Raw genomic sequence first — 25,301 nt, 5'->3', positions numbered from 1 at the left:
GTGGGTGCTTGGGGTCGGCGGTGTGGGGACCGCCCTGAGGTCCTTCCCCACGTGGCCTCCGAGACCTCGTTTGAGCCTCCTGGAAGAGAAGGGTCTAAAATAGGGAAAGTTGTTAACCCTTGTTGAGGACCAGCCTCTTTCACCTGTCAGGCTCGTTTAATCTGCCATTTAACCGTGAGAGAGAGATTGGTTTCCTGTTTACAGAGAAGGAAACTGAGGCCCCAAAAGGTGAAGTCATTTGCCACAGATCATACAGCTGGGAAGTGACAGATCTGGATTCAAAGCGAGGCTTGGCTGACGCCAGAGCCCTTGTTCTTTGCCCTGCTGCGGGGTTGTCAAGCTTTATCTGGGTAAAAAATCCGGGAGTAGAGGCTGGAGTTAGTTCCTGGGGCCCCACGAATTCGGTAGGTCTGGGGTGGGGCTCTGCAATCTGTATTTTCAACAACTGTCCCTGGACATAACATATCGCTGACCCGTGAACAGAGCAAGAAGTATAGCTAATTGTCGTGTTAAGCTTTTAAGGCCTCAATCGAGAGAGAAAGTCAAAGAAGGGCTGCTTTATACGTCTTGTGGGATTGGAGAGTTGACATTTGATTCTGCCATTAACTCTTGGTGGATTGATTGGTTGGTTGGTTGGTTGGTTGGTTGAATGATTGAAGCGGGGAGGGAGAAAGGGAGAGATACATGTGTGAGAGAGAAACATCAGTTGATTGCTTCTCACATGCGCCCTGACGGGACAGAATCCCCAACCCAAGCATGTGCCCTTATTAGGTATGGAACCCGCAACCCTTTGCCGGGCATGCGCAACCAACTGAACCACGTGGGCCACGGTAGCCATTAACTCTTCGGGACAGGGGGCAGCCTCTATCATCTCCCCACTTATTAAATGAGAAGAATTACATACTTACTACCTGGGGAATTTGTTAAACCACAGATTTCTGGGCCCAGCCCAGCTCTACTGAGTCAGAAGGTGTCGGGGGGTGGGCCCTGGTAATTGGTACGCTAAACAAGCCATAAAATAAGCTCGTTGTCTTTGAAAACCTGAGATGGGAAACTTTCTTAGGGAGACCTATAAAGAATGGATCAGAGTTTCAAAACATGGCCTAAACCTCCCTGATTTGTTTTTTGTCTGTCTGTTTTTGTAGCTCTGCGTGCTCCTGTATTTGCTGTGAACTAAAATTTTATTGATAAAAATGTCAAATTAGTATTACATTACTGACCATTATGAAATGGATTTTTCAATTAGCTGAAGACTGTAACTTAAATTTGAATGGTAATACATCTGCTGTTGATTTCACGAGTGACTTTGGGTGAGGCACTTAACCTTGTGGTCCTCATACATATCTGCTTATCACCATCTCCTACAATGCTTGTTAGACCTGTATTGATCCTGCATCAGATATTCTGAGACAGCCCTTGGATGTTGTTAACAAGTTTCCAGGGAAGTTTGATTCAGCCAGTGATAATGGGCTATGGAAATCTTCTTGGAAACTGAGTCTTAGCCTATTTCTCATTTTCCACGTAGGTGGAGTATTAGTTTCCTTATGTTCTGCTCTTGGGGACTAATAAGAGTACTGTGGTTTATAATCCTGGTTTTAGAATTTCTTAACGTGCACTTTTTTGTGAATGAACTGAAAGCACTGTAAGAAGATTGCAAAAGGTTAACCTTAAAGCCAGCAGCCCTAAGTCTTAGTAGGCCTCTCCATTGAGATGTGATGACAGATGGTGGTTCTATATAGAAGCTCTGATTGCTATTGAGCAGTCTCTGTCTGAAAGGATTTAATTGCCCCTTAGTAGTGCAAGTTCTCACAACTCCAACTAAAAGCATATTTTTTTTTCTTTAAACAGATAACCACTGTGGGTTCATATCAGGAATGAAATCTGAAAGCTAAGAGCAGAAGCCCTTCTGGTCAACATGGAGGACAAGAGACGGCGAGCCCGCGTGCAGGGAGCTTGGGCTGGCTCTGCTAAGAGCCATGCTGTTGCTCAGCCAGGCAAGAACCCATGGGGATCCCGTGCTTGTGGATGTGGACAGCTATCACCCTCTTTTACTTATATCCCTTTGGTTTATAATGGACTCCTATTTCAATGTTTAGGAATTATTTAAAATGTGGCTCATATTTTTTTTGTGAATTTGTTGACTGTGAGCTAAGGGTTGACCTTTAGTGTTCCTCATAGTTACTCACTACACTCAGACCTTTCAGTATGTGTGTTGAGCGTGTTTGGTAGATGTGTTTGTGGTATCAAACACACTTGTGTTTGGTTGTTTGGTAACCTTACTAATTAATTTGTAGATGTTGTGGAGGTCATCTCTGAGTGGATTTCATTGGTCCTTGCTCAGTAGAAGGCGATGAGAGCAGATTTTCCTCTGGTTTGAGCTGTTTTCTCTCTCTTGCTTCAGCTACCACTGCTAAGAGCCATCTCCACCAGAGGCCTGGTCAGACCTGGATAAACAAGGAGCATCATCTGTCAGACAAACAGTTTGTATTCAAAGAACCCGAGCAGGTAAATTCTGGTTTATCCTTCAACAGTAACAAAGATTTATTTATAAAAGTTATATTCACATAGTAGACACATAGTGACTGAATGAATTCACTAATAAAAGGTAAGTTAAAGGCCTATAATAATGAAATGCAGAGTATCAATTTCTTAGTATGTCTGAGGATTCTTTGTAGTCTGCCCCCAAATTATAGGCATATATTATTCCCCCTTTTTTTTTTTTTTTTGGCACAGAAGCTATACCATGATTAGAGGGCTTTTCTTCCATGGGGAAAAATGTAAGAAGCAGTGAAGATTCACTGTTTTTAATAAAGTGTAAAAAAGAGTTAAAAATCAGCCGTCATGCTGTAGCAGCTATTTTTGAACCTTTTTCATCTCATGGCACATATAAACTACTAAAATTCTGCAATACAGCAAAAAACATATTTTTTGTCAATGTGACAAAAAAGGGTATAATTTTGATTGAGTTACAAAAAATAGTAATAGTAATTACGTACCCTTTTTGCTCCAAAGTGACTTTTTAAAGAATCAGGTGCCTATATTTGTATATAAGGATTTCTGGTACCAAGAATTAGCCAATCAGATGCAACCTTATGCGACGTGACCAATAAGATGTATGTTTATGGTTCAAGACAACATTCACTCTGACAGGTATTACTGTGCTGGCTGTTGTCACTTTTTTAATTTGACAGTCTAAGGGAAAGGAGGTCAATGTTTGCATGTTTAAAAAAATTGCAACACACTGGTTGAAAATTGCTATGCTATAATAATGATTTCATAAACAATGATTCAAACCCCTTCGTAGAATATCTTCTATTTTTAAAAAGCTCCTGGAAAAGTTTTTCCAGAGCTGCTGACTCTCAGAAAATGGATTAATTCCAATTGCATCATCTTTTAACACTCGTGAGTAACTATAAAGTAGTCCTAAGAAGAGCAGGAACAAGGGTTTCTGGTGGGATAGTAAGAGCTTGGAAGTAAGAAAAGGATAGTGTTAAACCTCATTTATTTTGACGAGAAATGAGAGGATCTGGTAGTCCTGCAAGTCGGCCTCCCCGAGGATGAGGAGCCATTCCAGAGTAAGGTCTGCCTGTTTCCTTGCAGGTCGTACGCAATGCCCCCGAGCCACGAGTGATCGAGTAAGTAATGTGCTGCCTTTCTGAAACTGTTGCCCACACTGAAATGGAGAGCCCAGAATCTTTCCCTCAGCCTGGTTTTTCCAAAGTCTGGAAGAGATAACAGCTCAATTAGTTTCTTAATTGTAGACTGAGATATTCTTATCTCAGATGTATTTAACCTTAGTCTTTTGAGAAGCCAATTTCTGAATTTACTAATGATGTGGAAAATGCAAGAAGATATCTGTACATTACACTACGACTCTGGTGTAGATTTCCTGACCCTATTTCACTAAGGTACCTGCAGACTATAAGCTAAATTATCTCCTAGGTTAAGACTGAGTGGTATTTTTCCTGAGTCATTGAAACGTGGCTCTTTGAGAAGACTTTAGGTACAGTGTTACTACCAGTGCTTATGAAAGCTGCTAGAAATCTAGATAACCTTACAGTCTATTTCTTAAAACCACCTAATTTTTCCAGAGCAAGTAAATGATAGTAAATATTCCATTCCTCTTACATTAATCTGTGTCTGAAATTTGTTTTTAATTATTGAAAGATGCTTTAATTCCTCTGCTTTTCAATTTCCATCTGATGTACATAAATTGTTAGTAGAAAGCATCTCTTTATTTTAGCAGTTTAGCATTAGGCTTATGTTATTGCATATGAGCAGCCTGTTAAGCTGTTGGCTTTTAATGGTTGACTTGTATATCTTAGGAATATTTGAAACTAACAGAGGTGTCATCATACTTTCAGAAACAGTATGTTGTGGCCTTGCCACTAGTTAGCCATGTAACTAGTCTTTAGGTAATTTATTGCCATCTCTCAGTACCATCTTTAGTTACCTTGTCCCTAATATTAAGGGTTTGTACTACTTAATCACTTAAGGCCCAGAAATACCAACGTGATATTGCCTCCATTGGCGATAAAGAGAATAAACAAAACCATGAGACCCATTATAAGGCACAGATGGGACATTCAGGCTGAACAAATGGGCAATTGTGAGTTTGTAAGTCAGAAGCTAAATGGCAGAACTCATTCCTTGCTTGACCCTAGGGTTTGTTAATTTTGGTTATCTAAAGTTAGCTATGCCAGATTTGTTTTTGAATAGCTAGAAAAGTGGCTCACAGTTGAAATGAGCCAGCTTCACAATGTAGCACAACATTTATCACATTGAAACATTGTATTCATGCTCCCGGAAACTTCGAAGGCAGCACTTTGGAAATGTGATACATACGATACATATGACCCTAGTTCTGCCTACAGAGGGGCTGGCACATCTACTTAAGAGCCAGCTCAGAGATCGTAAACTACTGCCTCACATAGCAGAGGGTGATAATGAAAACCATTCCTTTACAGCATCTTCTGTAACTTCTCTCTTTCTGAGAAGGGTCTGACAGAGTTCTCTTCTCAGAGGCACCTGTCCAGGCAGGGTCACTTCCCTTTCATGGACCTCGCCACCCCGCACATCTGCAAGAGTTTTGTACTTTTGCACGCTTAATTAGATTCGCTTAGCTTTTATTGCCCAACTACTATGTGCCAGGTATGGGAAGCGCAATAACAACCCATTTCTTGCCCCTCAGTAGCCCACGGTCTAGTAAATGAAATGGACATGTAATCAGGTAAATTGGAATCCTGTGTATCATGGAATAGCAGATTTGTACGTAAGGTCTTATCGTAGCACAGAGGATGAGACGTAGCACAGAGGAGGAGACGTCAACCTTGGGGTGAACTAAAGGTCAGGAAGTGGATGCTGAGCTGAGATTTTGATGGATGAATTAGAATTTTCCACAGAACCACAGCTGGCTTGGGCTGATCTGGGGGTGCTGGGTGGAGGGGAGACATCCCCGCATGTAGAAAAACACCAGATTAGAACATGGCGGTGTACTCAGGAGATTCCAAGCAGTCACTGTTGCTGGAGGTGGGAGCTGTCGGGGGGTGGGGCTAGATTACGCGAACCTTAATGCAACGCTGAGAAGTTGGTGGGGAGCCTTTGAAGGACTTTAATCAGAGGTGGAGCCTCATTAGACATGTATCTGAAAGCAACAGACACTCAGAGCCCCTGCTCCCTGTTCATTGTATCCCTATTCCAGGGTCTCCAAAGGGGTGCTCTGTTTGGCACCCCTTCGTGTGATAGATTGCTGGACTCTATGAGCCTAAGTTGTGGATGAAATAGAAAGGGGTAGGATCAGAATTTATTTTATTGTAGTCTTCATCCCTGTGGTCTGATCCTGCCAGGATTCTACGACCGGTGCCATTAATGATGTGCTGCCATCTTGCCGCTTGCCTCAGTGGTAGAAGAGGTGGCGCTATGCTTGCCTCACCCTCACTGCACCCTCACTGTTAAATGACTTTGGTGAGCCAGGGCTTTGGGTATCCCAAAGGATAGCGCTTCCGCTCCGTGGACTGTGTTCCTTTGTTTGACATTAACAAGCCTGTATTCTTTGTTCCTTTAGCAGAGAGGGTGTACATGAACTCAGCCTGTTACCCACAGGTGTATCTAGGTAAGTGACATTAATCATTGTTTAAAACAAATTTTGAAAACATTGCCTTATGCATGAGTATACTAATTGTCACTATAAAATAATGAGGCATTTAAAACGAATCTATCAGAACTTACATATTTAGATGAATTGCTTAGAAGATGTCTCAGTACTTAGCCCAGAGGTGTTGCTATTGTTACAACCCTTTTGGAACCTCCCTTTTAGAACAAGTTTAACAGTCACACAAGGAAACCAGTCGCATTATTTTGGTCACATGTTATTGTGAACCAGGCGTGGCTTAAGGTGAGCTTTGGCTCTTTCAAACACCAAATGCATCTTCAAAGAGTAACATTGAAGAGAATGTTCCAAGGGCTTTCAGAACATTTAGTAAGAAGGATCTCCAAAATGATTTTGAACTGACTTGGCACTGTTAAAATGTATATATTCAATGAGAGAAAGAACCCTTACTTGGATATTTTAATTGTAATACAATTATAAATGATTGTTTTCCCCACAATTGGCAAAGTCTCAGAAGGCTGTCGATTGTTAAAATATCACAGGGCCAGGCATTATTTATTTTACTTTGCACAGTGACCCTATGAGGCGGATCTCAACTTCATGCTGAGATGACAAAAACGAAGGTTCGGAGGTTAAGTAATTTGCGCAAAGTTTCACAGCGAAGCAATGCTGGAGCAATACTTGAACTATGTCTGTAAGAGCTCTCATGAATCCCCTTCTCCCTCATGCTTGTTCTATTTGTATCAACACTGAAGGATTTTATTTTCCGTCCAGAGCATCATGACCTGGGTGATGCTAGGCTCTGCTTACTATGGGAGGGGTGGGACCCACGAAAGGAGGAAGCGTCCAGACTAATTTACTCTTCTAACAGAGTCTATAGCCGATCTTTTCTGTGTTCTTTAGTTAATAACAGTTCTTTCTGCTTCAAGGGTACGTTTGTATCGTGGCTTTGTTGACTCAGAAGAAGCCGACCAGATATTGGAACAGCTTTGTCAAGATGTTCCCTGGAAGCAGAGGACCGGCATCAGAGAGGGTAAGTCGATCACGGAGACTGCAGTAGTTGCTCCCTGGTCTCCCAGTGTCTGCAGTGTTTTCTAATACCGTTGCCTCTTTCACCGCAGCCAGGTTACACAGAGGTTCAAAACCTGGCGGAGGCCCCAAGGATGAGTAGCAATCAGCCAGTCAAAGGGGGCACAAGAAATCACAGCAGTACTTGGAGAGAGCATGGCAGGAGAATGGGGTGGGGATCCAAGGAACCAAAGAGAGATCGGGTTGGCTGAGCTGTGATCGACATACTTATGTGCCTTTGTGTTTGTTCACTACCTTTATCACTTCGAATGGTGCCAGCTTTCCTCTTTCTTCAAGAAACTTCCAGAGCTTTCTCTTTTTCTTTTTCTTTTCTGATTCTACTTGGCACACGTTGTTTTGCAAAAGCCTTCCTACTGGCTTTTTAGTCTCTTTTTAGTTTCAGTGGAGGAGTCCAGTCTCCTGTAGCTTCAGTGTTCGTACTCTCCTGAGCTTGTAAAGACAACCTCATTTTGAACCTGCTGCTCTTGATTATCCGCAGACAACGGCACCTGTTATACCAGAGGTGGCCACTGGAGGGAGTCCGTGCTCTAGCATTCAATTCGTTTCCGGCCTATTAAGTGAATTTAAATTTTCTGTGAGGAGAGGCAAAGTATACTGGCTTCATTTGTGAATCAGACATCAGAATAAGAATCAGCTTTTTCTCCGCACTCCCAGCAGTTTCTGTAGCAGGGCTTTTGGTGACAGACTTGGCTTTAATTGCTATCTTATTCAAATTAGTTGTTAATTTTAAGGAAATTACAGTAATTTTCTAGTCTTTGGTTTTCTGATCTGTAAAATGGAGTTAATAATAATACCTACCTTATAAGGTTGTTCTGATAATTAAGTGAAGCAATGCATGGTAAGTACTTACCAGAATGCCTTATACCTAGGAAGCCTTCAACGAATGTTAGCTGCGTTTATTATTGTACTGATTGTTGTAGTGGTTGATACCAGTTGTAGGGGAAAGTAGCAGTTCTGTGGATAGCTCCTTCTCTAACAAAGCTGGACATAAAAGACTTCTGACTAAAATGAGCCACCTCCTGTGGTTGGTCAGCACCTTCCCTTCATTCAGCATCAAAGCAGCCTATACAGTAGGGGCCCCCGGGTAAACTGTTTGTCGTGTTCCTTGTATGCGTGTTCCTTGTATGCGTGTGAGTGCCGCAGGGTCTTACCTGCAAGATTCTGTACCCTGCTCTTCAGACCCTCCTCGTCTCTTGTTGGCTCCCTCACTCTGGTTTATGTCATAACCGACTCAAGTCGCACATTCTCACCGCAGAGCCTTCGCTCATTCTGTTCGTGCCAACGTATCTTCTTGTCTTCTTCCTTTTAAGCTCTTACCTATTCTCCTCTTGAAATCCCATGTCCCCCGTGAAGACGGAGCCTCGGGTCAAAGCCCATCCTTGCTCTGCCTTTGTATTTCTCAAAGCTTTTTGCAGAATGTGAGGCATAGTAGTTGGCACTCACTAGGTACACTGTAAATAGCATTAAACCATTTCAAAGGCGCTATATTTTCTTTCTTAGATGTGACTTACCAGCAACCAAGACTTACAGCATGGTATGGCGAACTTCCTTACACTTACTCCAGAATCACTATGGAACCAAATCCGCACGTATGTTGGAACGTTGTTCTTGTATTATATGGGTTTATAGACTTTTAACTATAAATGTAAAGTTCTATAAAGTAATAATAAAACACTGTACAGAGCTGCGTGATGGTTCCTAGCTCAGAAAGCCCTCGGGGCTCAAACCCTGATCCTTTGTGCTCACCACCATCAGTGTGCTTTTGATCTGTAGATGAGAGAAAACTGGAACGAGAGTCAACTGGAGTCAGACTCCAGGACTTCAGGAAAACGAACCATTTCTTCTCCTAGCCTCCGCTCCTCCCAGCATTTCTGGCTCTAGCCCTTCTGTGTCTACCCTGGTGCACACTGGCTGTGGGGCTAATGTCCTAAAGACTGGCCAGTGAGGTCAGGACGTCTCTTTTCATTTTTCAGGCCCTTTTGCCATTTGTGGGGGAAAAATGGTGTTTTTCTTGTTGACTTTTTATTTCTTCTATGGCTTTACTTCTTAGACTTCCAACTTAACGTGCTTTGGCTTGTTTCTCCTGCTTCTTTTATTTTTAAAAATTTCCATGACAGTAAACAAAGAGATTCTAGTATATAAATTGAACTTGTCCAGAGGATAGAGTTAAGATCCAAGAAATATCTCCCTGTTTAGTCCCTGGAACCTTGCCTTTGGCAAATAATATGCTTTATGGAAAAAGACTTGCAAGAAAATGGAGTTTTGCTTACAGCAATGGGATAAACAGAAATATGACATGACACATTTCAGAGCTTCTAATAATTTATAATCATAAACTACCACTTTACTAAAATGTTCATGGGTAAAATATTGGCTAGTGGTACGTGGCTTTTTTATATAAGAAGATAGCTCTCTGCTTTGGTTTCTAGGGCGGCATTTAGAGTGTGATCCAGAGAAGTGTTGAGACCTTTATGTCGGAGGTTGATTTGGAAACATGAAGAGAATTGAATTAGGTCAATCCAAGGCAGACTGCTGGATGTGTTTCTGTCAGAATTAATATACCCTTTTGTCAACAGTCATAGCAGAGGAGTTGAGGATTAAACAGGCTGTGGGGAAGAAGTTTTTTCTCATCGTTCTAGTTAATCTTTCAGAATAGGATTTTTCAACCTTAGTATTTCTGATTTTGGGCTGGATAATTCTTTGTTGTTAGAGCTGTTGTGTGCATTGTAGGATGTTTGGCAGTTAATCTGAATTTTACCTACTCGATACCCAAAACACCTCTCACCGAGTCGTGACAACCGAAAATAACTCCAGACATTGCCAAACATCTGCTGAGTGAGCAGAAAACTGCCCCTGGTTAGAACCACTGCTTTATAGTAAACATAGGGCACATAAGATCTGCTAAGTAGAGTGGCCTTTTATGCTTAGAGAACATTTTGACAACTCTTAAAGGGATTCCTTTTAATGACAATCTTTTATTATAATGTAAATAATATTTATTACTGAAAATTTAGAAACTGCAGGTAAGCATCAAAAGTACTAAAACATTAGATTATTATTCCACCTGATATTTTGGTTCTAGGGTGGTTTTTTTTTTAGGTAAATATGTGTAGAGAATAAAATAAAATATGTATACTACATTTTGAAAATTTAAATTTCATTTTTCAGTTACAATTTACATTTAACCTTATTTATTTTTTATTAGTTTCAGGTATACAGCATAGTGGTTAAACAGTCTTGTATTTTACAAAGGTTTGCCCTCATATTTCAAGTACCTGCTGGCACCATACATAGTTATTACAAAGTTAATGATTATGGACCCTGTGTTGTACTTTACATCCTGGTGACTATTTTTTGACTACCAATTTCGACGTCTTAATCCCTTCACTTTTTTTACCCAATCTCCCAACCCCTCTTCCCTCTGGAAACCATGTATCTGTTCTCTGTATCTGTAAGTCTGTTTTTATTTTGTTTGTTGTTTATTTTATTCTTTAGATTCCACATATAAGTGAAATCATATGGTATTTTTCTCTGACCGACTTACTTCACTGAGCATAATAGTCTCTAGGTCCATCCAAACTCTTGCTAATGGTAAGATTTTGTTCTTCTTTATGGCTGAGTAATATTTCATTATATATATGTATCACCACTTTTTATCCATTTGCCTACTGATGGGCACTTGGGTTACTTCCATATCTTGGCTATTATAAATAATGCTGAAATGGACATAGAGGTGTATATATTCTTTTGAGTTAGTGTTTGGGCTTTGTTTGGATATGTACCCTGAAGTGGAATCACTGGCTCATAAGCCAGTTTTATTTTTAGGAACCTCCATACCATTTTCCTAATGGCTGCATTAATCTGCAATTCAACTAACAGTGCATGAGAGCTCCCCTTCCTCCACATCCTTGCCAGTGTTTGTTGTTTGCTGATTTATTGGAGCCATTCTGACAGGTGTGAGGTAATACTTAGTAACTCACTGTGGTCTTCATTTGCATTTCTCTGATGATTAGTGACATTGAGCATATTTTCTTGTGTCTGTTGACCCTCTGTATGTCTTTGGGAAAGTGTCTGTTCAGGTCTTCTGCCCATTTTTTAATTGGATTGTTTATTTTTTTGGTGTTGAGTTATAGGAGTTCTTTATAAATTTTGGATATTAACCCCTCATCAGATGTATCATTGGTTAATATCTTCCTTCATTCAATAGATTGTCTTTTCATTTTGTTAATGGTTTCTTTTTTTGTGCAGAAGCTTTTTAGTTTGATGTACTCTCATTTGTTTACTTTTTTTTTTGTTTCTCTTGCCCTTGGAGATATATCAGAAAAAAATATTGCTAAGAGAAATGTCAGAGATTTTACTGCCTTTGTTTTCTTTCAGGAATTTTATGGTTTCAGGTTTCACATTTAAGTCTTTAATCCATTTTGAGTTTATTCTTGTATTAGTGTAAAAAGATGGTCTAGTTTCATTTTTTGAACGTATCTGGACAACTTTCCCAACACCATTTTTTTTGTTGCTTTTTAAAAAATTTTTTTTATTTTTCAAATACATTTGTCTCCATTTTCCCGCCATCACTTTCCCCTGCCCCACCCACCCCCACCTCCTACCCTCAATCCTTCCCCACTTTGGCTTTGTCCATGGGTCCTTTATACACGTGCCTTGACTTGACCCTTCCCCTTCTCTTCCCCATTACTCCACTCCCTCCTTCCCTCTGGTTACTGTTGGTTTGTTTTTTTCTTTCAATGTTGCTGGTTATATTTTTCTTGCTTGTTTGTTTTGTTGATTAGGTTCAACTTATAGGTGAGATCATATGGTATTTGTCTTTTACCGCCTGGCTTATTTCGCTGAGCATAATGCTCTCCAGTTCCATCCATGCTGTCATAAAAGTAGTAGCTCTTTTTTTCTTTCTGCTGCATAGTATTCCATTGTGTAAATGTATCATAGTTTTTTGATCCACTCATTTACTTGATGGGCACTTAGGTTGCTTCCAGCACTTGGCTATTGTAAATTGTGCCGCTATGAGCATTAGGGTGCGTAAGTTCCTTTGACTTGGTGTTTCCAAAGCCCTTGGCCAGGTTGCTCAGTTGGTTAGAGCATCATCCTGAATTGGCGTTTCGGGATTCTTAGGGTATAATGCTGGCAGTGGAATTGCTGGGTCAAAAGGCAGCTCCATTTTTAGCTTTTTGAGGGAATTCCCAGCTGTTTTCCACAGTGGCTGCATCAGTCTGCATTCCCACCAACAGCGTACACAACTTTTCTCCACAATCTCGCTAGTACTTGTTTGTTGATTTGTTTATGATGGCCATTCTGACCCGATGTAAAGTGGTATCTCATGGTGGGTTTAATTTGCATTTCTCTGATGGCTAGTGATGCTGAGCATCCTTTCATATGTCTCTGGACCATCTGTATGTCCTCCTTGGAGAATTGTCTGTTTAGGCCCCTTGCCCATTTATTAAGTGGATTGTTTGTCTACATGGAGTGGAGTCACCAGCCTCATTTATTGAATACACTGTCTTTACCCCAATGTATACTACATTTCTTTTAACTATATCACTAACATGTTTTAGTATCATTAAATATTGCTTTAAAGCATCATATTTAATAGCTACATAGTATTCTATAATCAATGTATACTCAAGAAAACTTCTAAGGTTGGATATGAAGGTTGTCAAATTAGAATTCTTTGATTTATTTTGGTCTGCTCATAATTTTGTCTTTATTGCTAATAGATTTTGTTTATTTATATACCACTTTGAACAAAAGCAAAAGACATGCCCCTTTCTCAGATTTTTTAAGGGGAATTCACTAATTTGAATATATGTGTGTGTTGGGGATGCTTGTTTGATTTTAAAATTATTACCTAGAACTCAATATTCCATAGCACAGGAGCAGATTCATTCATAGGTTATTAAACTTCCTTTTGTCTTTGTTCAGGCTAAGTCTTACCTGAACCCAACATATAAGAATGGAAGAGTGTCATGGCCAGCTGCAAGTCCCCCCAGCTTGATCTCTCCCTTCTCCTGTGGTAATTCTAGAGGCACCTCTGCGGTACCCCGGACTCTACAAAACACTCTTTGAAATCCACTGGATGGGTCCTTTTATTTCTGTGATTCATATTTTCTCAAGAGTCTTTTCCTCAAATGTCTTTTAAGGATAGAATGTCTTTGCTGAGCAGTGAGATGATGCTGAATTTTAATTTAGACATTCAGTTTTGAGGTATCTGCATGTAGAGTATTGGTTGGAAGTCTAAATTAATTCTCTAGTTCATTATCCTCTTTTTTCTCCCTTTTCTCCTTACTTCACCACCAAAAATAACCAAGAAAAAATATGTAGCCATTTAGAAACATAATGCAAACTTCGTGTTATCACAATGCTCAGTCCTTAAGCAAGTCAGGGAAGCGCTAATTAGTTTCTCAGTCACATTGCAGAAAAGCTGTCTTCCTCCTTTACATTCTTGTATTTCTTGTTGAGTATAAATTCTAGTGTCTGATCTTTATCTCCATGAAGTTAAGCTTGAAGCCATAAAATAAATAGGAAATACAGCTCGCTAACATTAAGGAATTTCACTTTGAAATTTATTCTCTTGAACATTGGTTAGATTACTAATGTTTCTGTTTTACTAACCTAAGTTCATGTTTGTTCTCATTGCTCTTTATTGTTTTAAATCCTCTGGTTAGAATGTAACGCTAATACCCCGTGACAAGGAATCCCAGCTTTTATCATGGTTGCCCTGTCACAGCAAAGTGGAGGGTTCCGGCATATCCCTCCCTGGCCGTTCTCCCCGCCGGTGGCCATGGGATATACTTACTAATTATGTTGCGCCTTCCGCAGCTGAGCAGTCGTTCCTTTACTGCCAGACTTAATGCATGGACTTTGGAAGGATTCTCTAATGCATCAGCTCTTAAAGTACAATCTTTTTTGGAAGGCCACAAGGTTAAACTATTTTTAAAATAATATTAAGACTGGATGATATTTTTTTCTGTGTTGAATTTGCGCTGATGGTGAATAAAAAAGTAATGGTGGATGAAACTTAGTTTGAATCAGGCGTTGTCATCAAACTCTACTAGAAACCATTGTATTCTTCGCATTTGTGCCCTTGCAATTTTTAAAAATGCTGGTTTCCTTCAAGAGCGTCCCTCGATGAAGCAGTAACATTAGTTTTATTAAATCTCAACCTTTTAGTACATGTCTTTTTCACAGTTTGAGGAAATGGGAAGTATGTGCAAAGCATTCCTGTTATAAGTCAAGTACGACGATTAACAAGAGAAAACACTTCTGTGATTGTGTAAGCTTGTAAGCTGTAAGCTGAACTGGCTACTTTTTCATGGGCCTTTTTTTTTTTGGAAGAACAACTGGCAAACACATTCATACTTGAGCATTTGGCAGGCATATTCTCATAAATGAGTGAAGTGAGTGTCACTTCAAAGAAAACAATGAGCAAGATTTATTACTAATAATAAAGATTGAGTTTTCAAGCAAAAATTAGAATTTTGGAAAAACTCATAAGCACCACCTTGAGCCTGACCTCTTCCCATTACTCTGCCTTTTCTGATGAGATCCATGGCAATGTTAATGGATATGATTTTTTTGATATTGTATAATGAAATGTGTCAATAGTTAGAAGATCTGCATAACTCAGTGAACCAATATTTTCCAGAGGACCAATGCTTGATGTTACAGAGTCATACAGGATTAAAAGAACCATTCAAAGTGTAAGATGGACCAGTGGATTTAAATATAACAATATGAAAAGTTTGTTCATAGAGTTTCAGATTCCACATTGCAACTGACTTTTAAGAAATCAGTACTTGTTGTTGCCCTGGCTGCTGTGGCTCAGTGGAATGAGTGAGGGCCTGCGAACCAAAAGGTCTCCAGTTTGATTCCCAGTGAAGGCACATGCCTGGGTTGCGGGCCAGGTCCCCAGCTGGGGGTGTATGAGAGGCAACCGATCTATGTATCTCTCGCACATCGATGTTTCTCTCCCTCTTTCTCTCTCTCCCATCCCCTCTCTCTAAAAATAAATAACTGAAATCTAAAAAAAAGAAATCAGTGCTTGTTGAGTTTTGGCGTGATATCAAATAATGTCTGTAATTATTTGAAAAGGCTATAAAAGACTCCTCTCTTTTCTAACTGCATATCTGTGTGAAGCCACTTTTCTCCATATACTTCCGCAGAAGAACGTACTGTAACAGATAGAATGCAAAAGAAGATATGCTAGTCAACTGTGTTCAGTTAAGCCAGACATTAAAGAGATTTGCAAAGCAGTGCCGTTCTTCTCACCAGTTTTTTGTATCAGAAAATATAGTTATTTTTTATAAAATAATATTTTGTTAACATGTAATGGGCTTGTTATTTTTTAAATGAATTAACGAATGGCTTACATTTTTTCAGCTTTAATTTTTAATATGGTAAATATCGTAGCTGTAACCCATATAAACCGAGTTCTGTGGGGTCCTTATAGGTTTTGATAGTGTGAAGTTTGAGGACCACTGCCCTAAAGGAAGCTCTATAAAGCACTTTAGACTTGTTGGGGGAAAAACATAGAATTCTAACAAGGGTCGGTACAAGCTATGCTGCTTGTAGCGCCAAAGTACAACCTAAGGTCAGGGGTCATAGTAAAGACAGTGATTTCTAAAGGGTAAACTACGTAAGTGAACTTGGTGCTCAGGAGGCAGGGCCGCGGGTCTGTTTAAATCTCCTGGACTTCACTCTTCAAGGCCGTGTCATGATTCCATTCTCTAGAAAGGAGTATTTTTCCCATATTGGGTTGCTTTTAGGAAGCCAGCCACCGTGGAAATATTAAATGTCTTTTTTCAAAAAGCAGTGCTGCCACTCACAAGAAAATAGGGATCAAATGAACAGAAGGCCATCCAGCAAGAAAGTTGTTTGCCTCCTCAGACTTTCGTCTGTGTTTGCGAACGACCTGGCAACCCATCAGCTGTGGTGGCAAACCAGGCTCACTGCTGCACTTACACCTCCTTATGGTCCTTCCACGGCGCCTGCCCTGAGTATGTTGACAGTTGCTTCTTTTTGAGGGTCATATATTTAACATGGAAAAGATGAGGTGGGCAGATAGGCCTGGTCCTCACGATGTTGTTATACTAAATTTAGTTCTTTAATAAAATTGCAGAGGTCAGTTTGATTCAAAATAGAAATAATGGGTGGGTAAACTACACTTCTTGCCTGCTGTTTGTTGCAGTCCAAGTGGTTTGCTTATTCCTTGCTCCTGTTTGTAATGTGACTGATTTTGCACTTTGTTTCTGTTTTTCCACGCGGCTGCCCCCTGTGTCTCTGCCCCTTTTCCTGGCCTGTCGGTTGCAGTGGCATCCTGTGCTGCGCACACTGAAGAGCCGAATTGAAGAGAACACGGGCCACACCTTCAACTCCTTGCTCTGCAACCTTTACCGAAACGAGAAGGACAGTGTGGACTGGCACAGCGATGACGAGCCCTCGCTGGGGAGCTGCCCTGTCATTGCTTCGCTCAGTTTTGGTGCCACACGCACTTTTGAGATGAGAAAGAAGCCCCTGCCAGTGAGTGCTCTTTTTCTTTTTCCTTTAATGTTCTTTCTCCCTCCTGTTATTCTGTGAAGAAAGTAGAGCTTCTGTTTTCAGGTTAAGAGGATAGGAGTATGTGGTTTGTTGATGAAACACTTTGAACCAATTGCTTGCCCCAAAGTGACCATTAGTTCATTTACTTATATAACAGATGTCGCCTGCCATGCGGCAAGAACCAGGGGCTCACTGTCATTGATGGGCAGGACAGACACAGTCCCTGTTCTCATGGAGATGGGGGTAGACAGATACTATTAATTACTCAAATAACTATAACTATGATGAATGCTCTAAAGGAGGACTTATAAAGGAATGGCCCTAGCTAGGCAGGGCAAGAAATGAAAGGAAGGAGCCTCAAGGAAGATGTTCCTGAAGAATCCTGACTTTTAAGTAAGTGTTCTGTTGCCCCGTCCCTGTGAGGGAGCATACCATGCATTCTCATGCCTTCTTAGCCTTCTCCTGAAATACTGGTGAACCTGTAATGCTTTCAGAGAGGAAAGTCAAGCCAGATCATCAGAGGTTGTGGTCTGTCCAAGTGCAGGTGGAGAAGCAGCGACTAATCTGACTGTATAATAACTTCACTTTTCCATCCCAACTTTATATTATGTGGCATTTGAGAAATACAAAGCTGTTAATTTTTTAAATCAAAAAGCATAGAACCTTAGGACTAAGATGGATAGAAAGATAGTAGAAACTCTTAAGAAAAAGAGCAAATCTCTAGCAAATTATCTTCTCTCTAGAGTTTGTGTCTTTTTCTAACCAAGGTTCCCAGTCATTCATTTTGTAACGTTTTACCAGACCCAGTCAGTGTGGAAGGCTTGCCAGGCTGTGTCTTGAATATGACTTGATCCAGACCTCATCATTATTATTGGGCCATGCTCATGTCTGTCCTTCATCAAATAGCCATCTCTGAGACTACAGTTAATGGACTGAGCTGTTTTTCTGACATGTGTTTGGGTTTCCACACATAGTATTTTGAAGCATCATGTGTTATTTTGCATTTATGCCATTAAGTGCATTTTGCTGGTATAATTTCCAGTGATTGGGGTTTTCTTTGCTTTGTTTACACAGTAACGTCGATCTGTGTTAGCAGGGATTGTCGGTGGCCAGTGAGTTAGTTACTGAGTGACTCTGCTCCTTGAGCACTTTGAGTAGCCCTCAGGTTCCATTAGCAGACAGCCTTCTCGTGTACCAGGGAATACCACTCAAGGAGCAGACTGCGCGACTTCTGCCATATTCCTTTTAGATCTGGTTATGCTTTTATGCATAGGCTTCCTCTCAAAGAATTCATCCTGCTTTTAGCAAGATTCCTGGTATATGAACAGCAGAGAAACACCATGTCTCACTTTTAAGTTCAAACCTCTTCTCATGCCAGACATATTGACCACCAGCCGTTTTCTAGGCGTGGGCCTGCAAGCTGCCGTCGCAGCGGTAAGGTGGAGCCCTCCTTTCCCTCCCGGGGCTCCTGCTCCAGCGCACCTGTGTGCTGGGCCTTCCTCCTGGAGTCATCCTTTCTCCCATCCAACTGGGTATACTCTCGGTTTTCCGAGAGTATATCCAGTGTGATCTTTCCTATAGCCGTCATCTCTAGTTCTTCACAGTTATTTTCTCTGTTGCCAAGTGTTTAAGTATTCATTTACTGTTTCTTTTTTTTTTTTATTTTCCTTACTTGTTTGTTTTGTTCGTTAGGTTCCACTTATATCATTTACTGTTTCTTTACACACGTACATTTACCACCATCCCCTTTTTAAAAAAGTTTTTTTGGCCTACTTATAGATTGAAGTTTAAGAATTTTCAAAGCCTACTTTCTGGATAATTAGTTTTACAGTATAAGTAGTTTCTAACTAGTGTTAAGCATGAACAATGTTGTGGTGCCCAGAACACCTCCTTTCCTTGTCACCTCCAGGAAGTTGAAGGTCTTCATTTACTGAAATAAAACATTTATGGTGATCAAGAGATGTTTCTTGGTAATACGCTTCAGTTATGTTGTAGGTTACTGCATGGACAGAGAATGCCACCGCCACATAGTGTTGTTTCTCAGGGCAAGCACTTGGAACAGAATCTCTGTTTATGAGGGCGACTGCTCATACTGCAGCTTTATCTTCTCAGGGCTTCTTGGAGTCTATTTTGATGAACTTAAGTGAAAGCACAGGCCATGAAACACAAAATGTGATAAAGGCCCCTTAATTGTCTCCCAGCAGCAAGAGAATCTTCACTACAACTACAGTAGCTGATTAGATAAATACAGATCTAATGAGTAAGAAAATTTGTCTGAGATCTTGAAGCAGTGTTGGCTGAGGAAAGGGATTGGGGAAGGAATATAAATGTGTCAGTACCTCGGGTTATTTGGCTCTAGTAAGCTTTGGCTTCTTACATAGTCTTAGCTGTGACTGAATTTGATGCAATTGTATATTCCTTCAATTATGGCTTTTGTTTAAGATGGGGAAATTGAATGTTAGTATATTTGAATTATAATCATGCGTAAGTGAATACAGTTGAAAACTGATTTTTTCCCCCAGAACCTGTAAGTCCCATTCTTGGGTAAAAAGGACCCAAGTGTAGACTTTTGGAAAGACTCCTTCAAGTTGCTTTAACAGGTAAAAATCTGGGACTCTGCCAGGCTAGCTAAGTGAGCAGTGCAAAAGCCCTCCTTTGAGCTGACAGCCGCGGAAGCGGGCCTGGAGTGCACCGATTCACCTCGCTGCGGTGATCCCTTTCTCAGGGATTGAGAGGAAACGGTCATTGCAAGTCTTTGTCGACTTTTATTTCTGAACTCTGGTGATGGCTCTGAGAACATGACTCATGATCCATACAACCCAAGGTAAAACATAAATTAAAAAGCATAAATTTGGCTCGTCTTCTGTGCGGACTTTGTGGGAGTCTGACTTTCTGTGATTCCCAGGCACCTATCTCAGTGCCACTATGGACTGTAATTTTTCTGTTTTGAAGACATTTAGAGTGTGCTAGAGGTTATCAGAGGGAGTCTCTTTCAAAATCCAGTTAGTTCTAACCTGACAGAAGAGGAGCTAATATCTGTTGACTTGAGTCCGTTTTTCGTCTGAAACTGACATAGAAGACTCAGGAGATTTCCTGCGCTTCATTCAAACAGGCACTATTGAGACAGAAAAGCACCTGTTTGGGGGCCCTTTCAAAGAGAAATAGTCTTTCTTTCTTTCTTTTTTACATTCAGACTCCTCCGCCCCTGCCAGCCCCTGCCGCAGCTGTTTGTTTTGGTCTGGCACCTTGAGCAGATCCCTGTAGCTGCTGAGCTGAAAGCCGCCCCAGTTCCACACATCGCATTCCTAACAATTTCTCCCTGTGCTGAGATGCTGAGGCGATCTTTGTTCCCGCGGCGTCAGTGCCCCTCTGATTCATGCACTTGGCTCAGTCAGCCGCATGCATGCATCATCCCTCGGATTAAACATTTCACTCCTCCAGATGCTGGGCCTTCTTCCGTGCCCTGTAGTCCAAGGCTGTCAACTCCTGCTCATTTATTTTGATCTTAGAGTAAGTTATTTTTTCCTTTAATGATAATAAGGTGCTCAGGGGCATAGTAAACTGGCCTGATCTTGCTCTTCCGCTGACACCACCCCTGCTTTTGTTAATTCAGTTAAAAGACTGAGTGAAGAGCACCGTGTCCATCTTCTAGCCAATGTCAGGATACACTATCTTAAGGCAGAAGTAAAGCTTACCGCATATGCCGATTTCAGTAGGCATATCCTAGAAATTAAGAATCTTTTTTATTCAACCAACGTGAGTTTGTTCAAGCTTTTCTATACTCCTTGTCCCAAACACAGTTGTACTTTTCAGACTACATTGTGTCCCTATTGTAAAGATTAGTCTGGTTCTTTTTCCAGCTAGCTTTAATTCTATTCTGAAAAACAAGCTGGAAGGGGAACTACAAAAGCCATTTGGCAGGCTGCTATTTCTCTGTCGGTTTCCCTGGAAACAGGGATGGCTGAGTTGGGGGGGGGGGTTATTAGATAATAGCAGGAAGTTTGTGATGCACTGGAGATTTAGATGCCAGAGGCCTTGTTTTTCTAGCATATTGCTCATGGATAAGTTCTGCTTTTACCAGCTGGATTCTGAAAAGATGGGGGGCTTCTGTCTTCCTCGGGGTGATAGAGTTGAGGTAAGGCAGGCATTTCTCTCACCACCCCTCCCTCCAGCACCTCCTGAAGGATATGAACCCTGTTCGCGTCACCAGGAGACCTGGTTGTAAAACCATGTGTAACAGTAGAGGCTCCAGAGCGCCCAGAGAATTGGAGTTCCTAGTGCCTCCCTTGCTAATTGCTTTTATATACGCTACTGGGAAGAGTGGAGTATGAAAAGGTCAGCTCGATCATAAATACTGATATTTTTCCAGAACATTAGAAGAAATGAGGATACTGGAATCCAAAATAATAGATAACTGGCTAGCTTAACTTCGAAGACTGGACAAACCATGTGCAGAATTTCGTGGCATAGTGACAACCTCCACCTCAGCCCCCCAACCCCTGCTGCCGGTCCTGTCACCCATACTGACTGCTCTGTCCCGATTACAGCGTCTGTCCTGAGAAATTACAAGAAATGTTTGAAAGAAATCATTGATAACCATCCTCTTTTTAATACATACCTTAATGAAATTGAGAAAATCAAGTTTTGTTTCCTGTTTCTTTCACTGATATTGGTAAAAAGCACTTATCTGCCTCAGTTATACTTACTCCCTTTTGTAAATGGGGATGATAATTGGTAGACACTTGGTGAGAGTAATAGAAAACTTTTCCCAGGAAAGGCACTGTGCAAGTTGTTGCAATAATCCCCGAATTTGTAAGCTGTTATAAATGGTAGCTGCCGTGGTGACTTTTTAGATGTGGACATTGAAAAAGGAAATGAGAAGCAGTGAAGTTCAACTCCAGGATTCCCTTGGCCTGTGGAACGGCATCCGTTTGGGGAGGAGAGGGAGACTTGGGGAGCGTAAAGTGGCCTACGGGTCAGGAGTGGAGTGAGTGAATGCGGAAATGAATGTGTGCGTGTTTAAGCAGATAGTCCTGGTAGGACTTGAATTATCTTCAAACTTGACATCCTTTGTGGGCTGGGATCATCCTTTGCCTCCTGGGGGCCTTAGTCAGGCTAGAATCCATGCTCTGACTGCCACTGGGTATAACTAATTTTTGCAAAGAGCCCTCCAGTTTTGTACGGTCCGTAACAGCACTTTTAGTCTTAGGAGAACAACCTTTTCCAAAGTGATTTGTTATGTTTGTTTGTGACTGGGTTCAGGGCCTGCCTACAAGCTTGACTTTTTTAGACCTTGTCCCAAATGGCAGGGTTTTTTCCTTCCACTTTGCTGTACTCACAAGAACTAACCCTAAGCTTTCTGGTGATTTTCTTAGCTTTCTTCACAAGTCGCATTTTCCTGGTGGATGACCGCTTAGCTGATGCCAGAAAGAGCTTAGTGAGTCTGGAGAAAAAGAAGGATGCCCCGTGCTGGGGGCAAGCTAGCAAGTGAGGGGGGTACCGGGCGGTGGGACGTGGGAGTAGGCCAGGCCCAGGCCATGCAGACACCTGCAAACCTCGGGAAGGAGTGGGTTTTATTTTAAGCACATCAAAAAGCCACGGAAGTGTATTAAGCAGAAGAGTCACATGCTCTGATTGATGATTTTACAAGGTCCTTTACAAGGTAGCACACGCTACCCTGTGGAGCCTGGACTAAAGAGGAGCAAGAGTTGCAGTCAGTAGACCAGTTAGGAGGTTGTTATACCTTGTATATACCTGGGATCAGGGCAGAGGAGGAGAGAGGTGGATGGAGCTTAAAGGAGCAGGGTTTTTAAGAGCGGTATGGGGATAATGGTCTGAAAGAGTTACAGCGGGGCATCGCTTGAGAAAGTCTCAGGAATTTGGAATCTTCTGGGGATAGCGACGTTTTAGGATAGGAAGTGTAGAAGGAGCCTTCAGAGCACGTGAGGCTGAGAGGATGTAGGTGTATCTGCTTGTCACCGAGTAAGGATTTCAAAAGACTCAGTAGACGTGCAGGAAGGAAGGAGTGGGGAGGAGCGATGTTTGGTCAGGCTATGTCCCGGGAGGATTGGGGAGTGAGCGGTCTGCTGTTAACAGATGACTGCAGAAGTTTGCCCCTTTGCCGGTGCCTGGAATCAGCTAGATGTCAGAATGGTGGAATATGTTCTCATAAACTCTTAGAGGAAGGAGAGTGTTTGTTTTCGGCGCTACAGTCTTAGGTGAACAAAAGGTTATCTTTTGAGATGACAGCTCCTTTAAGTTGTACTTATTAGAAATATTGTATGACCAAAAATGGAGTCTGCATCACACAAACTCTTCTGATTTCAAATGCACGTTGAGTGGAGCTGAAATGACCATGACAGTGAGTGTAAAGCCAAGTTTGGTTTTGCCTAAGTTTAGTAATTCCTCGTTCCTGTCCTGCCCCCAGCAAACACTCACCAGGTATGTCACACGAAACTGCATTTGCCTTTAATGTGGCCAGTCCAGAAGGAAAGGTGGGAGCCCCGTACTAGCCTTGTCTGCAGCACCGAGTTTCAGACGCCTGCGGAGAGAGCCTCTGCTGCAGAGAACCAGCGCCCCGGCCTCCCAAGGCCTCTTCTGTAAGTGAGGGAGGCACTGGCTGCGCCCGTGTGGGGTGCCTGACTGCACGTGCTAGTCCCGTGTGCTTAGTATTCCCACTCACCTACCAGAGCCTTCCGTGCTCATCGGTGCCAAAAACCAGGAAAGGGTTAAATAAAAACCCAAAGATTTATTTTGGCAAGTGAGTTTAAAACGATTTTGAACAGATAACCTCCATGATTTCAAATCTGTTTTTTCAGCCAGCCTGTGTACTGTAGCAGATCTTATTTCAGAAACAGCTGCTTCTGTTTTTAAAGTAATGTATTTCAGATCGATGCTGATGATATCATTTAAAGTGTGGTTGAGTCAGCAGAACAACTGTGGAGATGATTTTGTGGGGTCTTAGCTCTGTTGTCTTTCCGTAATTTCTATAACTAATATATTTGTTTAGGTCAGATTTTCAAAATATGTTATTACTGTGGACAAGAAGTCCAGCTTTGCTCTTGTGTTTGTGCTATAGAAACACCTTTGCAGTCCAAATATAGCTACAAGCTGAGATGAACCAGGTTCTCAAAGGCAAGGCAACACCGCAATTTGGGAGGAAAAAACTGAAAAATGACTTTAAAAAGGGAGGACATTGTTGGCATTGCTGGCAGCTAGGGCAGATAAAGGGACAGTTAGTTGGCCCTCAGCGGGTCAAGTAGATGGAGCACAGGCTAACATTTAGATTTTGAAGAATTCCAGTCTGCCATAAAAGCCTTGACCATAATTCTCCAGGGACTCCGCATGTATCTGACTCCTGGACCACAGGGCTCGGGCAGCCTCTGTTGTGCCTCTCACCGCCTTGAGGAAACCCATTGCTTGACCCTGCAGACAGTCTGAGTAACATCGTGCTTTATTTCCTGCTTTTGAAGCAGATTCTGGAATACGTTTTCCACATCTGCAGTTTCCCTTTCCTCGCGGCTTAATGCACTCTTGAAGCACCTGCTGTCTAGATGCTTTGCCACCACTCGGCTAACGCGTTGTAGCATAGACATGAAGAGCAAATACATTGGCCTTTTCTCACTCCTTATTCTCTTCTTTCTTGGATGAACCATTAGATGCCAATACCCACCACCTCACTGCTTGAAACTCAGCCTCCTATTAGCTGCTTTTTCTTTCTCCTTTTGGCTTCTGAAATACTGTATTATCTTTATTATTCTCATACTTTTCTTATTGCCACTTCTCTGCCTCCTCTGAGGTTTTTTTTCTTTTGCCGTCAGCCCCTTAAATATGGATGTTCAAGGTGATCTTTGATTTTGTTATCTTTGAGTATATTGTTTTTCAGGAAATGATAAACCGGCAATGGATTATAATGGCAATTGGCCAACGTCCATTTCTGTCTTAATATTATGTCCAATATTATGTCCCTAGCATTTAACAATGTGTGTGCGCGCGTGTGCACACTCGTGTGTGTGTGTGTGTGTGTGTGTGTGTGTGTGTGTGTGTGTGAGAGAGAGAGAGAGAATGAGAATGTTGGTAAGTGTATTTGGAATGAATGAGTAAATAAGTAAGATCTCATTTGTTCTTATGGCTTCAACCAGTCCTTCTTTGGTGGGATGAGTTCTGAATCTCTGATGTCCAGCTTTGACTTTTATCTCAAGTTCCAGTCATCACTTTGTGCATGTTCATAAGACATGTTCTGTTATGGCAGCACTTGTAACTTCTAACTTGCAATTATAAAATCACGTTATTGTTCTTTCAGAAAAACCATAATTCTACCTGCTGATAAGTCCACTTATGTTCATGATCTCACTGTTCTCTTGGTCAGGTTAAAAACATGAGTTATTTTCAGTTCTTTATTGCTCTCTTATTTTAAGTATTTCAATTCCCAAATTGTCTTAATCCTTGGAGTGCTGGAAGAACTCATCCCTCTCAGAGTGGCCATCTTCATCCCAGGCTCTTCCTACCATGTGTCCAGAGTTCTAACAATGACCCTTTTCCACCCCGGTGTCCATAA

At 41.5% G+C, this 25,301-nt stretch overlaps 1 protein-coding gene across 4 annotated transcripts in view; it reads left to right on the top strand.

Moving 5' to 3' along the window:
* Nucleotides 1–25,301, top strand: part of ALKBH3 (alkB homolog 3, alpha-ketoglutarate dependent dioxygenase) — a 35,213-nt gene that overhangs the window by 150 nt on the left and 9,762 nt on the right. For 2 of the 4 annotated variants that reach the window (XM_054587125.1, XM_054587124.1), the window contains exons 2-8: nt 1,849–1,994; nt 2,402–2,505; nt 3,601–3,635; nt 6,065–6,112; nt 7,039–7,142; nt 8,699–8,787; nt 16,517–16,726. In XM_054587125.1, the coding sequence (XP_054443100.1) occupies nt 1,916–1,994; nt 2,402–2,505; nt 3,601–3,635; nt 6,065–6,112; nt 7,039–7,142; nt 8,699–8,787; nt 16,517–16,726 (669 nt within the window). In that variant the 5' untranslated portion in view covers nt 1,849–1,915. Of the gene's footprint in view, nt 1–7; nt 405–1,175; nt 1,311–1,848; nt 1,995–2,401; nt 2,506–3,600; nt 3,636–6,064; nt 6,113–7,038; nt 7,143–8,698; nt 8,788–16,516; nt 16,727–25,301 lie in introns of those variants that run through there. The other 2 variants (XM_054587126.1, XM_054587127.1) reach the window with 2 other exon arrangements.

This window comes from Pteronotus mesoamericanus, unplaced genomic scaffold (genome assembly GCF_021234165.1).
Source record: "Pteronotus mesoamericanus isolate MK-2021 breed Mesoamerican mustached bat unplaced genomic scaffold, CSHL_Meso_final scaffold_1066, whole genome shotgun sequence".
In the NCBI taxonomy this organism is placed as follows: domain Eukaryota; kingdom Metazoa; phylum Chordata; class Mammalia; order Chiroptera; family Mormoopidae; genus Pteronotus; species Pteronotus mesoamericanus.
This window is presented reverse-complemented; position numbering and strand designations above follow the sequence as displayed.